Source organism: Rhinocladiella mackenziei (assembly GCF_000835555.1).
Source record: "Rhinocladiella mackenziei CBS 650.93 unplaced genomic scaffold supercont1.7, whole genome shotgun sequence".
Classification (NCBI taxonomy): Eukaryota; Fungi; Ascomycota; class Eurotiomycetes; order Chaetothyriales; family Herpotrichiellaceae; genus Rhinocladiella; species Rhinocladiella mackenziei.
The window spans coordinates 537,323-552,268 of record NW_013550598.1 but is presented as its reverse complement, the minus strand read 5'-3'; the positions used below and the strand labels follow the sequence as shown (position 1 = coordinate 552,268).

Genomic DNA, 14,946 nt, shown 5'->3' with positions numbered 1-14,946 from the left:
AAAGATCTACAATGTTAACAGAGCCACAGAGAACGACCATAGTCGACATTTCTTTATATTCGACATTGTCAAAATCTGTTGAGAGAAGAAGAACGATCCAAAGCGTCGGGCATCTGCAATTAGGACAAAGTACTACGGGCCCGGATCCAGTCCCTTTTGCTCGGAGCTAAATTGCGGCTTGATCAGCTACTCCGGGTGTTCAGCGACTGCATGACAACAGAAAGCGACAAGTACTGGTGTGCCACATGTTATCGCAATGGTGAGGAAGAACATTTTGATGCAGATCGCGGATTGTTCTATCAAATTATTCCCTTGCAGATATATATCTCCCAGATCTTGCATCGCAACTTTCTGGCGCACCAACATCAGAGATGCCCGCACACTGTCTGTGATGTTCGTCAGGGGACACATTCTTGGATCACGGGCTCTTGGGGTATCCTGTCGTTGAGACCTTGAAATTTTCCTTTCTGGTTCTTCAAATGACTCTGACCGGTCAATGAAGTGCCATGTTCGGAAAATGGCACGAGCGAAACATGCTGTTTAGGCCCATCCTCGGAGCCGCTTTCTTCGGAACATACCCGACCTAGGTTCTAATAGGCTGTCAACTGACATCAGTGGAGGAATAGGACCGAGAATAGGCGTTCTATGCCGACGTATACGTCCTAACATTTGCCGCCATGGGCGAATACTTAGGTAGAGTTTCCTGTGAGGCATGGGTATGTAACTCGGTATAGAGCAACGCCCTGACGAAGTGAGACCACAACTCTTCAGAAGGCAGCATCACCACAAGAAGGAAAAAGAGATATCATTGTCCGGCGCCGGTCATCATACGTCGGCATGGCCAAAAGTTCTTGGATAACAAAGATTCACCATGCGGCTTTCTACTACATCCCGGCCATCTTGAGAACGTTCATTACATGGCTTTCTGGAGTCTCCGAAACCTCTTCGCAATGGAATCTAAAAACAGCATTTACGGTTTCGATCGCGCGAGCGATCTTCAATGACCCTGCTCGGATCTCGATGCTCGAAGAACAGGAGGCAAGTTTCACAAAGCCGCCCATTACAAGCTCCATGTGGGTTTGTAAAGACGAGTTTCCGGCGACAGGGAAAAATAACTTGTCGCAGCTCGTGAGAGAGGCTGTATCTGATCTATCCGGCGATAACACAGACATCCCTTTCACCGACGTGGCGACAGTGGAAGGAGAGTGGGTTGGTCACAGATATAATTCAACCGGAGTATATGGCAATATTGCAAGTTCTCGGTCAAACGAGGAGCGTCAGTATCATCAGATGGCAAACGACACGAAAAATGACATTGTGTTGATTTATTTGCACGGAGGACAGTTCTAGTGAGTACACTGTGGGACGTGGGAAGGCCAACATCCAGAATATCTAATAACCGCAGTCTTCGAAATCCCGAATCAAGAAGAAGTTTGGTCCACGCACTTGCGCAACGTACCGGCGGTCGATGTTTCTCGATGGCTTACCGTTTGTCACCCCAGCACATGTTCCCTTCGGCACTCTTGGATCTGCTCCTGGTATATTTATCTCTCCTGTACCCTCCTCCATCTGACAGCCATCTGGCCGCGTCTCCACCAACGTCGATCTGTATTTGCGGAGATAGTTCGGGTGGAAACATTGCGGCTGCATTTCTCCAGTTGATCCTCCATTTGAATCGGAAAGAGCCGCCGGGAGTAGCTAGTGTTTTATGGAACGATGCACATGTGCCTCTTCCTTGTCCTGGAGCCGTATGTATACATTCGGGATATATGGATCTGACCAGATCATTGCCATCTGAAATGGAAAACCTAAAGTTTGACATCATACCATCACCGGGCCGTCCCCCCACACCGGTGACCCGTTACTTCGAAGATGCTATATGGCCTCCAGAGCAGCCTCGACATCATGTGTATGCCCCTACTCATCTTCTAACACATCCTTTGGTATCACCAATCACGGCAAGAGACTGGAAGGAGTGTCCTACCCAGGTCTGGTTAAGTGTGGGTCAGGAATGTCTTGCAGATGGGAATATCGTCCTAGCAAAAGAAATGGCCGGACAAGGTGTCGATGTGGAGCTTGAGATCTACGAGGGCATGCCTCATGATTTCCTCGTGCTGTTATCATCTAGTTCTTGCGGACAGGATTGTTTCGACCGATGGGCCAAGTTTGTAAAACGAGCGATTGGCCGTGAGGGACCAGGGGAAAGGACAGAGAATGAAAGGAACGTGGCTATCATTCACAGCATTGATGGGAAAAAAAAGCAAACGCCCTTAACCGAGATTCAACCTCAAAAAACGGTGGAGGAATTGATTGAGGGCATGGAAGCCAAAATCCAGAGCTGGGGGCAACCACCAACAAGGCTGCACTAGTTCAATTCCAGCGTATTCCTCCACTTCGATGTGCAAAATTTGTTCTCTTCTCTTGCGGTTTCTCCTGCTTCTAGCCATCTAATCTCGTGTGATTACATCGATACGTACCTTAACAAAGGGATTCAAGCAAAGATCCTCCAATAGCCAGGACAAAATCAAGAGAAGAAAGAGCCATGCTTTCACACTCGGGAGAATCCCGAAAAGCGGAGTCGGGAAGCTCTGCTTGGCGTTCTGAAGAGAAACACGGGTCGAAGATTTTGTCCTACGTTTTCTGGGGTTTGCTGTACCTTGAAACCGTGACGTCTCCCCAGAATTGAACCTCGATCCGTGCACCTAGAACAGCCTTCCAGATTTCGAAGAAATGGGAATCCCCACAACTCGCCCGGGGCGGGCCCTGAGAAAAGATGTTCATAAAGGACTCCCTCCGACCCTTTGTTTGGGAACGGCTATTCATCATTCATACATCCTGGCCAGTAACTAACACAATCGCAATATGCCTCTCCAAATTGCAATTATAGGGGCCGGCCTCGGCGGCCCAGCACTGGCGCTTGAGCTCCTCAAGGTGCCTGGGATCACTTGTACCATTTACGAACTCCGGCCCGAAGGCTATGAGCAAGGCCAGCACATTTCATTGGCACCTAATGCCATGCGCATAATGAAGCACATCGGAGTTATCGAGAAACTCAATGCGATTGGACACACCTACGAAGCACTTCATCTATGTAATGCCAAAGGAGCGCGAATTGCCACCTTCCACAACGGACACGAGAAAGAGTACGGCTTTGGGGCCATGCGTGTTCACCGACGCTATGTTCAACAAGTCCTGATTGAAGAATGTAAAGCCAAAGGTGTCGAAATCCGGCATGGGATGAAATTGAAGGAGATTCGTGAATATGAAGCTAAACGAACAGTCGAGATGATCTTTACGAGCGGACAGACCGCACAGGCCGACTTCATCGTCGGCGTCGACGGACTGCACTCGGCTGTCAGAGACTATCTGGCCCCAAATGTAGAACCGGTGTACGCAAAAATGCTCGGAGTGACAGGCTTTCTGCACAGAAACAGATTGCACTCGTCAGCAGGCCGAATTGGTCTGCCGGCGCATTTCATCGGCCCTAACGCATTTATCGCCATCATGCCATCAGATGTTTGGGGCAATGATATCGGCTTCTTTTCCACGATGGACTTTAACGAGGAGAAATCTCGGGAAGATTGGGACAAACTTTTCCACGACAAAGACGCCATTCGAGCGATCCTCCGCGAACTGTTCAGCACGGAGAAAGGCTGGAGCGACCTTGTTGCTGAATTGTGCGACACCGCCGAGGAGGAGTCGTTATGCTCATGGCCGTATGTACCGCTTTCTCTCCTGGACAGGCTGACCTGGCTGATAGGTCATTGCATCTAGATTCTTTATTGCACCACCCCTTCCCAACTGGTATTCCCCCAGCGGCCGTGTCTTGGTCATGGGCGACGCAGCTCACGCCATGATTCCCACGGGAGGTCTAGGCGCCTCACTCGCCTTCGAGGATGCAGAATGTCTTGCTCTTCTGTTGAAACATCTGGCTCCCTCGCATCTCAACTCCCATTCTCTTCAGCAGACCTTGCCAATCTGGGAGGCCCACCGTCAACAGAGGTTAGCACTGGTCCAGGAATTCACCAACCGTAACAGACGACTAAGACAACCGGGCGGAAGCTGGCAGTATTTGAAGGAATGGTTTGTATGGCTGTTCTTCAAGGTGATGGGTCGTGGAGGGCAAGCCGAGGAGATATACCGGTATGACACGGAGGTGTTTGCGAAGATGCTGCCGGCTGTTTGAAAGCTTGCTCAATAAGATATCGCTCTCATCAATAGAATGAAACGAGCCAATCATGGTGGTGTGAAGTATGATTACCGATGATCGGCTAGGAAATCTGGGAGAGAAGAAAGAACCTCGGCTTCTCTTTAGTATGGGACTTTTTGCTCTCGCTCTAATAATCATCATTTATTATCACGATCATCATTCCTACACTTTTCCCTTCCCTTTTTCCACTGTAAAGTAATCAGACCACCTATACATCTGCGCGGGGTTGGGAGACATATTTAATCTCACTGTGATTCTACTTCAACTTTAGTCCATCTAGAAACATCCGCCTGTGCCTGTATCTCAGCTGCGATAGACGACCCAGAACCCAGCATTGAGCACACGACACGACAACCTCTGTCGCCGAACATCCTACAGTCTCTGCGTGTACAGTAATTGGCAACGACGCCTTATCCATTTCTTCTTTACGGTCACGACCCCGAACTACGCCTAGTTGCATCTCACTCTCCCCCGCCTTGATCTTCAAAATGTCCAAAACATTCACTACCGCCGACGTGTCCAAACATACTGCCACCGCCAGCGATGGCATGTACATCATTATCGACGGCTCCGTCTATGACGTGACCAATTTCGTCGACGAACACCCCGGCGGCGCCAAGATTTTGAAGAGAGTTGCGGGAAAGGATGCCAGCAAACAATTCTGGAAGGTATGAAACTAAACAAAGCCGAAAGGATACCATTATGGATGATGGGCGAAATAAGAATGTTAAGCTGACGACTGGTTGGGACTTATAGTATCACAATGAATCCGTGCTCAAGAAATATGCGCCGAGGCTGAAGATTGGCTCAATTGGCGAGAAGGCCAAGTTGTGAATACATATCCTCCACTATCAAGCATAGGTTTATCGGACGACCTTTTTGAGTCTTTTCTCACGAATGATATATGAATACGGAACGTGAAGATGCCGGAGTTGTGAAATCTACAAGGTGAGGGACCGCGGAAAGGTGTATGGCTGCGTGATATCGTGGATTAACGGAAAGGTGGAAGAGTTGGGGATCTCGTGTCAACAGCCTGGTCAAGATCTCATATACATACCATGGAAATATATGGGAGGGACTTGGATCAACGGTGAGGCGGTCCGTTCACTGGTCATCTGCTTTCTAGATTTGTCCATAGATCATTGAGTCGATACGTATCCTCCATACCGCAATCGTGCATGTTCACTGTTTTCTTTGAATTTGTACCTGATGCCTGGACCTCAATGATGACCCATCAGATTCGACAAAGTCTGGCAAGTACGTGATGGACCGATTCTGCCGCTCTGGACTTGAGAGCATCTTCCCAGATCTCCTCGACCATATTAGACACAACGCCGAATGGCTCAATGAGTTCGACCAGCAGATTGTAGACGTCGTCCATGTAGTGGACTTCTTCGTACGACATGGCCAAGACTCGGATGCACCACCATCTCTCCCACCGTCCTCGGCATACTATCGCTCCGTGAAAGAGGACATTGAAACTTGTACATGGACAGAAGGTCCTTGTTAGCCTTGGGTTCCATGTTTGAAAGCTTGGTGTGCAGCATCGTTAGGTTTTGAGCAGTCTTCCGGCGCCGATGTGTTGAAGGTGATGGTAGTGAAATAAATTGACAGGGTTACAGATTGATCGGGTAGCAATACTGCATTTCGGCATTCTGTGACTTGTCAAGATATTTGGGATTTGGGCTAGTCAAGCGAGAGCAGCAGCGCTTCCTTTCTGTAGCCACTCGCTGGGGCTCTCAGGAAAATCGGCCGGCAAGACTTGCTTGATGGTGGTACCATTCTTGGTCTGAGGTCCATAACCCTCTGTCGATTTCTACGATGTCCTTAGCCATATCGCAATTACTTTCTGGTCGTGTTCAGACGATAGCTATGGAAGGCCTGTGAAGAAGTTCGCCGATGATGTTCACTTTGACCCTGCTCCTAGTCAGCAGGGTTGCGGTCGTAGGTATAATATGGAAAATTAAGACGGCAAGCTCTGTATCGAACGAGATGTCTCTCATATTAATCAGGGAGGACATCCGGATGGGGGCATTGTAGTGCATTCTAGCGGTGTTTCCACCAACCAAAAGGACCTGTAAGATTCAGCGTGACATCAATCAAGAAAGATCCCCCTTCGCCCTCAGATCCAGGATCCTAACCGATAGCCGAAACAGGGATAACCTGGGAGCACGATTCGTCAATTTTGTGAGAGTCGGAGTGGAGAGAATTCCACTCGGCCAAACAGCAAGTTTGCAGTCGCCACCAAGGCGGCGTCGGCCACAGCGATACCTGGCTTTTTTGCAACGGGAGAAGGCAACACAACCTCTGGTCTACCTTTCGGACATTTGGACAGAAAGATGGAAGCGTACGCAGCAACTGCATAGGGAAGGGCCAACAAAGCCCGGATGTGCGACAGGTTCTCAAACCAATCCTACCCATTCATCAGATGTTCCCTGAAAAGCTAGGTGACTTTGAGGCAGAAATGCAAGTTCGATTGGACTTCGAGGTCGAATTTGAAATATGTGGGAGTGAACAGGTCAAAGAAACACGACCCTGGATTGGAAAATTGTGGCTCAATTAGACATTCGAAAATATCCCAGGTGTTGTTGCTCTCTTTCTAGAAAATGAAGGTTTTCTTCGAGAATCCCCCGAAAAAGTGTTCGCTCCGTTCCACCATTTGCCAGCGGTAGTCTTTCAGCAGATCAAGCAGATCTTCATATTCGGATCTGTGGGTTTTTCTTTTGATCAGGTTGTTGCCGCTGGTGGGCTTCAAGGTTAGAACTTCCTAGGGGTGGGAATGCAGCATCAGGCTCTTTCGATTGTCTTTCTCCATGATTTGTACCGATACAGACGTGATATGCAATTACTTGACCGTCTTCCTTGTTTCTTTGCCCGTGAGCTGCCTGTTTGCATCCTGTGGAACAAGAGCAAAAATGTTAGGGGAATAGTGAATGAGTAATTTCATCCCTGACCCCTTGGGCCTCGGCATTTGAGGCTCGGCATTTCAGGGGACATGGGTATGCTAGAACTGCCTTTTTCTCGGTTCTTCAAATTTTGATGTTTTAAGTCGACTCCATTCTTCAGACTCATGGCGAAAGATGGGAATTAGATAAACAGGATCATTTTGCCGAACGTAGTAGTGAGTGGGGTGAGATAGGGCGAACTAAGACTAGGCTGCATCAATGTGTAATGGCGCCACATCCCCCAAGCGACCTAGATTGTTCCTTCCTACAAAATGGAAATCTGCATACTACAGTTGTACTGGTGCTGGGTGAGCATCCTGCTTTTTGATCGCTTCAAACGATTTGACTGACAAATCCAGGACAGTAATTGGTGCTGTTGGGATTACCTTGAGAGCGGATCAAATAGGCCGAAAGCCGGCATTTGCTGTGACCTTTGTAGTGAAATTCGCTCCAATCACCTTGGAGCTGGTCGCTACCACGAATCAAATCTTTTTTCGTGCTCTTCCTTAGCAGCATGACATTTGGGAGTGTTCGACACCATGCGCATGACCTATATTGAAGAGATGGCCTGGTATCCTTGCTGGTGTTCTTACCGCTGCAATGCCTGTCTCCATGACTTTATGGTCTCTCTTGGCTGCGATTGTCATTGATTGTACCGGCGATCAGAACTCTCGGTGGACGTATCGGACTATTTTTTATCTCGGAATATGGTTTTGTGGTGACGGCCGCCGTCTTTGTCCCCTTTATGCCTGAACCAACATGGTGGCTAACTGGGAAAGGTATGGATTGAAAGCTAAGAGGTCTCTTCAAAGTCCCAGGTACGTCCATATCCAGGCAGATGAATTGGTCGAAATGATTAGAAGGATCTTGGAAGAGACCAAAGAGGAGGCCCTGGAGGCCACGTACTTTGAGTGCTTCTGCAAGCCCAGTCTCCGTCCTGCAATCATATGTGCCGCTCCCTTGGTCATTCACACATTCTCTGCTGCCTCCTTCGTGTCCTCTTACAGCAAATACTACCAACAACCGCCGGCTACAACACCACAACCCGCTTTCAGCTCTTCGGCGGTCCACAAATTCTCTCCATGTTTGGAAACGTTTGTCCCTGGTTCTTGATCGAAAAGGCGGGAAGGAGTGGGCTATCATTCTGGAATATGGCAACTCTTGCTATCCTCCTTCTAGTGACGGATGATCTTGCTGTGCCAATAATAAAAGGAGCAATTCATGAACTGTGGCTCTTCTTCTGTTGCATTGTCGTGTTTTCAACCTCACGATTGGAGCAACAACATGCACACCATTGACAGAATTTCTACTTCTCGACTGCGTGTGAAGACTGCCTCTATGACATTCGCAGTCGAGAACACCTTACACGTCCGTATACCTTGACCATTCTCGTTTTTGAGTGTTGGCCTAACTGCCTGGTGGGGATTTGTACTGGCTTATTTGTTTAGGCCAGACAAGGCAAATTTGGGAGTCAGGGCTGCCTCTATTTTCGGTATTCTATCGGTTCTTTGTGCGATATACATTTGGGCCTCCTGACCGGAATGTGCCAGCCTCTTCATATGAAAAGTTGGATGAACTGTTTATTCAGCACATACCTACAGGGCAATTCAAGAACTCAGAGTGTAACAAAGGGGGTAGGTGGATCCGCACGAGGGTAATCATGATGTGCATTTCATGATGCGCAGTCCTCTCATATAGGTTTTGCAAATCTATGAGCTAGGTAAAATGATATCATAGATATTCTATTATTCCCCCAAGTCGATGTCCCAGGTTGATAGCATTCCAAATAACGTTGCGATATTGTGACTCAGCTTCCGCGAACTCGTCTAACCGGCCGGTGGTCCCCACACGCTGAAGCCGGTCAAGAACTGCGCCTTCCGTGATTTCGAGACCCCTTCTCGTCAACTTTGTAGAACGACTGATGATCTTTCTGATAAGCTGTAAACGACGAACGACTGTTGAGCTGCTGCAGGATGTCACAGTCGCTCAAGTTTGGATTACGGACCAGCCGCACATGGTGCTGGATCTACGACGAGATGGAGCAAAAAGCCTTCAGAATCTGGCCCGAGGAACAGTATGTGACTGATGGACCCGGTGAGAAGTTCAGGTGTTGATGTCACAGGCCGAAGCATTTGCTCTATGAATTTGTCGGTCAGCTGTTCTATCACAATGCCGTTTTGTCCTTTACAGCGCGGGCTCTCGCCGCGGGCGCATTCCGGCGGTACAAAACCTGGGCCGACATTTGCTCCTCGACTCTTAACTCAAGAATACCGTGACATTGGATCGAATAGTAGTCTGACCTGTTGATTTGACCAGTCAGAACCACAAGGTCTCTCATTTCCATCATGGAGATGGTCAAAGTCCATTGAGGATAAAAGCGCGATGGGAACGTGCAGCAAACAACTCACTCCCCTGTCACGAACCGGATTCTGACAAGTATATAAGCTAAGAGGTCCAAGTTTCTGTCATGAAATGACAGGACTCGTAGTCTTTTTGGGCTGTGGACCTCTTCCTGACATCCCCCGTCATGAGGGAGACGCAGTCCACTACCGTGTAATCCGCCGGAACGATCAAGCTAAGAATACCAGTGCCGAAGTGCCGTTAATATTCAGGAGCTCCCATGGAATCAACCACAGAGAGTGGGCCTGAACACCTGGTCTACCTCTTTCATCTGGTTGTCCGACTCTTTACTACTGCACTCTTTGTACAAGGCTTCATGGCGTCGCAGGTATATGTTACAGTACCCAATTTCTAGCAGCTCATGCTCTCCAAGATGCTACCATCGCTTTCTTGCCACGGATAGGTCTTCTCAATCGATCGGATGAGGTCTTCATGGTGGGCTGATCGTGGCGTGATTTTGTTCTTGTAGGGAGCCGGGTGGCTGACCACCCCGGGCTCAAATTTTATGATAGGCATCACTTCCTTTCCGTTCTCAATGGCCTTGCTAATGTTGAGCACGGCCAGAGACTGTGCAATGTTGAGATAGAGGGCATTATCGGCCAAGATGCGCCCTGGGCATATTCGTCGTCCAAAGCCAAACACATACATGTGCGGGTCTGGCTCAGGATCATGGCCGTTTGTCGCCAGGAATCGCTCGGGCTTGAAAGTCATAGGGTCATGGTAAACATTAGGGTCATGTGTGAAGTGCCTGGTTTACCATGAGAATCGAATACATGAACAAAATGGAAGGAATCAGTCCGATACTCACCAGACGTTCGCGAAAAGCATGGCCTCTTTGGGGATGAAATAACCTTCACAGAGGTCATCCTCTGTGCTCGTATGCGGAAGACTCATTGGCGCGACGGGGTGCCAACGAAGGACTTCTTTCACAGTGGCATCTAGATATGGTAGATTCTCTCGATCATGGGCAGTAGGGAGCCTGTTTGGCCCTATCACTCGATCGATCTCTTCTTGAGCCTTCCGCTGGGCGTCTGGGAAGACTGTCATGGCCAAGAAGAAGCACGCAATTGACGAGACCGTCTGGAACTGTTAGTGCCACCTTCCTCTATCATGACCAGGAGGAAACGGCGAAGGGGACGCTCACAGTATCTGCACCTGCCGTGTACAAAGACGCAGCCGACCACTTGTTTGTAAACTTCTCTTCCGAATCCGAGTCACCCTGCTCCAGCAGCTGAGATAGGAAGGAGATTTCACTCTTGCCCTGAGCAATCTGGTGCTTGACAAAAGCGTAAGGCTTTTCCGTTACTTCGGTGAGAGCAGCACTCCATTCCCGTGCCGTTTGCTTGAATCCGGTGCCGGGAAGCCAATCCGGGAGTTCCTTCACTTTTCTGTGTCAGCAGATTCCACACAAGAGTCTCCCAGAAAGAAGTGGAGGGGGTGGTTCTGACAGAAGGGCAGGAGGTCAACCAAGAAGGCTCCAGGCACTGCAGCCCGTGCAAACTTATCCATGGCATCACCGGCCATATTGATAAGGGGGTCATTCGTGTGTGACTCGGCCGTATAACCGTAGGCAATCTTCAAGATCACCGCACCCGCCTCTCTACACCAGGACGAGTTAGTGGCAAAAAGCTGACGCACGTGCATAGACTAGCAAAACGGAGAACCAACCTTCTGATATGGTCAAGCAAAGCCTCCGGCTTCTCGAGGACATGCAGCAAAAAGTGGCCGACCTCAGCCTCTTGCAATGCATTGAATTGCGAGGCTGACTGTTTGGATCCGATGATGCGGGCCATGTTCTTGCGGTAGGTACGGAAACGATTGTTGTAAGGGGAGAGCCCAAGAGTGTTTTCCCACCCCAACCTACGGGTAAAGACGAGAAGTGTCAGCTTGTTGTAATTTGTTTGGTAGTTAATACTTAAGGTGACTAAGGCCGTGTATATAGCAGTTCCACGTACATTTCACCGGCAAAGACCTGTTTGGGTCGCGATGAATGAACCGCTGACCGTTTCTCTAGGAGCTCAAATGCAAGTCGAGCATCATTAATGATAACGATGGTTTGTCCCATCGCCTTCACAGAGCTAATTGGGCCTGTCATTGGCCAGTGGTGCCTTGCTTAGTACAGGATTCGCCACATAATGTTTGAAGGGTTTCAGGGACGAGTTACACGAACCGTATAGATCTTTGTGCTTGAGCCAGTGATGGGCCTCGAGCATGCCTGGTTTAGGCAAATCATTCAAGTTCCCAACAAGGGGGAGGCCCTTTGGGCCCGGCGGCAGCGGTGCGCGACTAGCATTTCTCGATCGACCCAAGGCCCCGACAGCGTACAGGATGGCGAGGCCAAGGATCAAGCTGAAAATGACCGATGAGGAAGGCATGATGTTTGCAGGCTGGATGAAAATTTTGAGAGACCAAGATGAGGAAGATAAAACCACAAATGACCCTGCTGGCTCCCCTGGTCGCCCCAGCAGATGTCTGACATAAGCGGATAAGGGGACTTCAAATGAGCACGAGCAGATACTAATTAACATGGAAGGTGTTGGGGGAGGTTTGGGGTCGGTCACTTATGCGCCGTTATTGGATCTGGTCTCACGGATGTGCGTGTCCGGCACATGAGTGGGCCACAGGAGAACTTCCCCCACCCTTGCCAGCTGTGGATTGTGCAAGAACTAGAGGCCGCTCCCCGGCGAGCTACTTGGACGCGGCTGGGTCAATCATCAACGTTTTCATGCATACTAAGCATCGTGAGGCACTCTCAGCCTTGTCCGTACCCTCTTCGATGGTTCTTACTCCACTCGACGGTGAAGCCTTTGGCTTTGGACGGAACTACCACATTGGTCCCGCTGCCCCCTGTCGATTCGTCCAACAATCCAGTCATCGAGGCTGTCAAGTGTTGTTTACAACCATTTAAGTTCGTCACTAACTGTCGCACGAGTGGGTACAAAAGAGGTTTGATGGCGACGATCGCCGTTGAATAATGATCTGCCCAATGGTGTGACTTCCGCTTGGTACTTGCAACGGTACCCAAATCCTGGTCCTTTCGTGATTGCAAGCCTCGGGATTTTCACCCCCACAAGAAGCTGTGGTCTTTTTCGAAAAGCGATAAATATCGTCTAAAGACTTCCTCCTTTCCCTTTACTTCCGCGACCGGGGCTTCGTTCGGCAACTTGATAATCATCACAGTCAGCCGGGGAATGTGGTACAGAATGAAGCCACAGCACGTCCTTTTTCTATTTACCTTCCTCGTGGGGGCCTCAGTGGGCCAGAACAGCCTTCTGGATCAACTTCCACGATGTGCGGTAAGAATGTTTAAAGGAATCGGTTTGATAGTCAGGCGGGCTTTACCAATATACTAACTAGTTTCGCCTTCCAGGTCCAATGCTTCAACCAGGCGATCTCAACATCGTCATGTTCTCCAAGCGACATCGCCTGTCTGTGTGGTGACACCCAATTCATGCACGCCGCGGCAGCCTGCGAAGCCGTGGACTGCACTGTCAAGGAAACTCTGAGTAAGTCGCTCGGCTCGACTGTCCAGGACCACCTGTCCAACGAGGAAGGATCACGAGCTGATTTACAAAAACTCAGCATCCACCAACGCTACTCTGGCGGCGTGTGGTGTCCCGCCAAATGACGCTTCTACCACAGTCATGGCAATCCCAGCGGCTTTTGGAAGCCTAGCAATCCTCATGGTTGTCCTCCGGATTGCCGACCGTCTTTGGGACAACAAGATTACACTCAGTTGGGAGGACTACTTCGTCGTGATAGCCACGGTGTGGGATGAGAACAAAACGCTACTTCTATGTTATACCGGGTCTAACGAATTTTTTCTTCTGCAGATTCTGGCCGGCGTGTTGAACTTTGTATGCTTTCCTAGTGAGTCCATCTCTCACGAGACGCCCAAGGGTCATCTAATGTCAACTTAGTGGCTGCCCTGGGCATGGGCAAAGACTTTTGGGCCGTGAAATTCGATCATATCAACAAGGTTTTCCAGGTGAGTGGTCACCGACACGGAATGAGCGATTCTACCATGGTCGACTGACGACTCCTTGCAGCTCCTCTATGTTGCCGAGATCTTTTATATGGCGGCCGAGGTGTTCGTCCAGTTATCACTCCTAGCCTTTTACCTTCGAGTTTTTGGCACTCGTGAATTTCAGGGAGCAGTCTTCGTCCTCATGGGGGTGGCGATATGTTTCGGTATTGCTAATACGTTTACCATGGTGTCTCAGTGCACGCCGGTTCCTTTCTTCTGGCAAGGATGGGCCGGAGAGACAAAAGGCAAATGTATCAACATCAATCTCTTTTCTTGGATCCGGGCCGGCGTCGAAATTGCGATCGATGTGGCCATCCTCTCGCTGCCAATTCCCATGCTGCTCAAGCTGCAGATGCGTTGGAAGAAGAAGATTCAGGTGGTCATGATGTTCAGCGTGGGATTCGTGTAAGTTTTCCGCCTTCTTTTGTCATTGACATACCAAGATGGCCGTCAGGAAACCCTGCCGGAAATTGTTTGGGAACCGCTCTGACCGTGTTTTCGCAGTATCACGCTCGTCAGTGTATTGCGGTTAAGATCCTTGATCCAGTTCTCAAAGACGACCAATCCCACTCGTGAGTGGCCTCTTTCTTTGGTTCCCTTACGACGCTGGCAGCGGCTAACAAGTGCCCCGATCAGACGACAATGCGCCAGCCGTCTATTGGAGCGTCCTTGAGTGCGACATGTTCATTATTTGCGCGTGCATGCCTTCGACACGCAAGTTCCTCACGAGGATCTGGCCGACATGCTTCGGCAGCACAGTCAACCAGGGCTACTACGACAGGGCCAAACAGGTCAACCGCGAGGGGCTTGGTCCCAATGCGCAGTACCGACGCCAGCCGTCCGGCGAACAACACCACCAACAATACAACGCAAGCTCCAAGGGCACTGTCATACTCAAGTCGATCGATGTTGACGTGTACCGCACGGAGCGATCCGAGTCTGATGTTGAGCTGGGCGAGCCCCGGTCGGGTCAGGTCTACGGCATTTGAGTGGAAGGGAGTCTTGTAGCTGGTACACTGTTCAGCCTTCGAGAATTTTGACACTCTTGGGGGCGCACAGAAAACGAGCACAACTCGGAGTCGTCCTCACCCCAAACCAGGGGTCAGACGCACGCAGTTTGCAACCCATCTACCAATTGGACTTGCTGCATCAGAACGGCACAAACAAGAAGTCCCCGATTTGGGGCCCTTTTTGAGAACCGCGACATACCTAAAAGAGGGGACCTTCATTGACTTGTAAATAAAAAGCAGCATGGCATGTTGCTGCCGTTGCGCCTATAAGGAAGCGGCTACGGCGCTGACAAAGGTGGTTCTTATGGATGGTTGGGTAACTTCGGTTTGGGCCATTCGTACACTATCGGATCC

At 49.7% G+C, this 14,946-nt stretch overlaps 6 protein-coding genes across 6 annotated transcripts; 5 read left to right on the top strand and 1 right to left on the bottom strand.

Annotated features, from left to right (window-relative positions):
- Positions 1-837: 837 nt before the first annotated feature.
- Z518_09026 (uncharacterized protein) lies at positions 838-2,369 on the top strand (the record flags this gene model as incomplete). The annotated part of the gene is made up of 2 exons (XM_013412983.1): positions 838-1,349; positions 1,406-2,369. 2 exons carry the CDS (start codon positions 838-840, stop codon positions 2,367-2,369), a joined length of 1,476 nt encoding a protein of 491 aa, XP_013268437.1.
- Positions 2,370-2,862: 493 nt separating this feature from the next.
- Z518_09025 (uncharacterized protein) lies at positions 2,863-4,186 on the top strand (the record flags this gene model as incomplete). The annotated part of the gene is made up of 2 exons (XM_013412982.1): positions 2,863-3,716; positions 3,775-4,186. 2 exons carry the CDS (start codon positions 2,863-2,865, stop codon positions 4,184-4,186), a joined length of 1,266 nt encoding a protein of 421 aa, XP_013268436.1.
- Positions 4,187-4,698: 512 nt separating this feature from the next.
- Positions 4,699-5,044, top strand: Z518_09024 (uncharacterized protein; the record flags this gene model as incomplete). Its single annotated transcript, XM_013412981.1, has 2 exons — positions 4,699-4,878; positions 4,967-5,044. 2 exons carry the CDS (start codon positions 4,699-4,701, stop codon positions 5,042-5,044), a joined length of 258 nt encoding a protein of 85 aa, XP_013268435.1.
- A 2,870-nt stretch (positions 5,045-7,914) lies between these two features.
- Positions 7,915-8,268, top strand: Z518_09023 (uncharacterized protein; the record flags this gene model as incomplete). Its single annotated transcript, XM_013412980.1, has 2 exons — positions 7,915-7,934; positions 7,974-8,268. 2 exons carry the CDS (start codon positions 7,915-7,917, stop codon positions 8,266-8,268), a joined length of 315 nt encoding a protein of 104 aa, XP_013268434.1.
- A 1,638-nt stretch (positions 8,269-9,906) lies between these two features.
- On the bottom strand, positions 9,907-11,930 carry Z518_09022 (uncharacterized protein; the record flags this gene model as incomplete). Its single annotated transcript, XM_013412979.1, has 7 exons — positions 9,907-10,303; positions 10,364-10,635; positions 10,700-10,938; positions 11,004-11,155; positions 11,224-11,415; positions 11,511-11,643; positions 11,726-11,930. 7 exons carry the CDS (start codon positions 11,928-11,930, stop codon positions 9,907-9,909), a joined length of 1,590 nt encoding a protein of 529 aa, XP_013268433.1.
- An 828-nt stretch (positions 11,931-12,758) lies between these two features.
- Positions 12,759-14,571, top strand: Z518_09021 (uncharacterized protein; the record flags this gene model as incomplete). The annotated part of the gene is made up of 7 exons (XM_013412978.1): positions 12,759-12,851; positions 12,926-13,061; positions 13,138-13,353; positions 13,455-13,543; positions 13,605-13,987; positions 14,087-14,154; positions 14,219-14,571. 7 exons carry the CDS (start codon positions 12,759-12,761, stop codon positions 14,569-14,571), a joined length of 1,338 nt encoding a protein of 445 aa, XP_013268432.1.
- Positions 14,572-14,946: the final 375 nt, after the last annotated feature.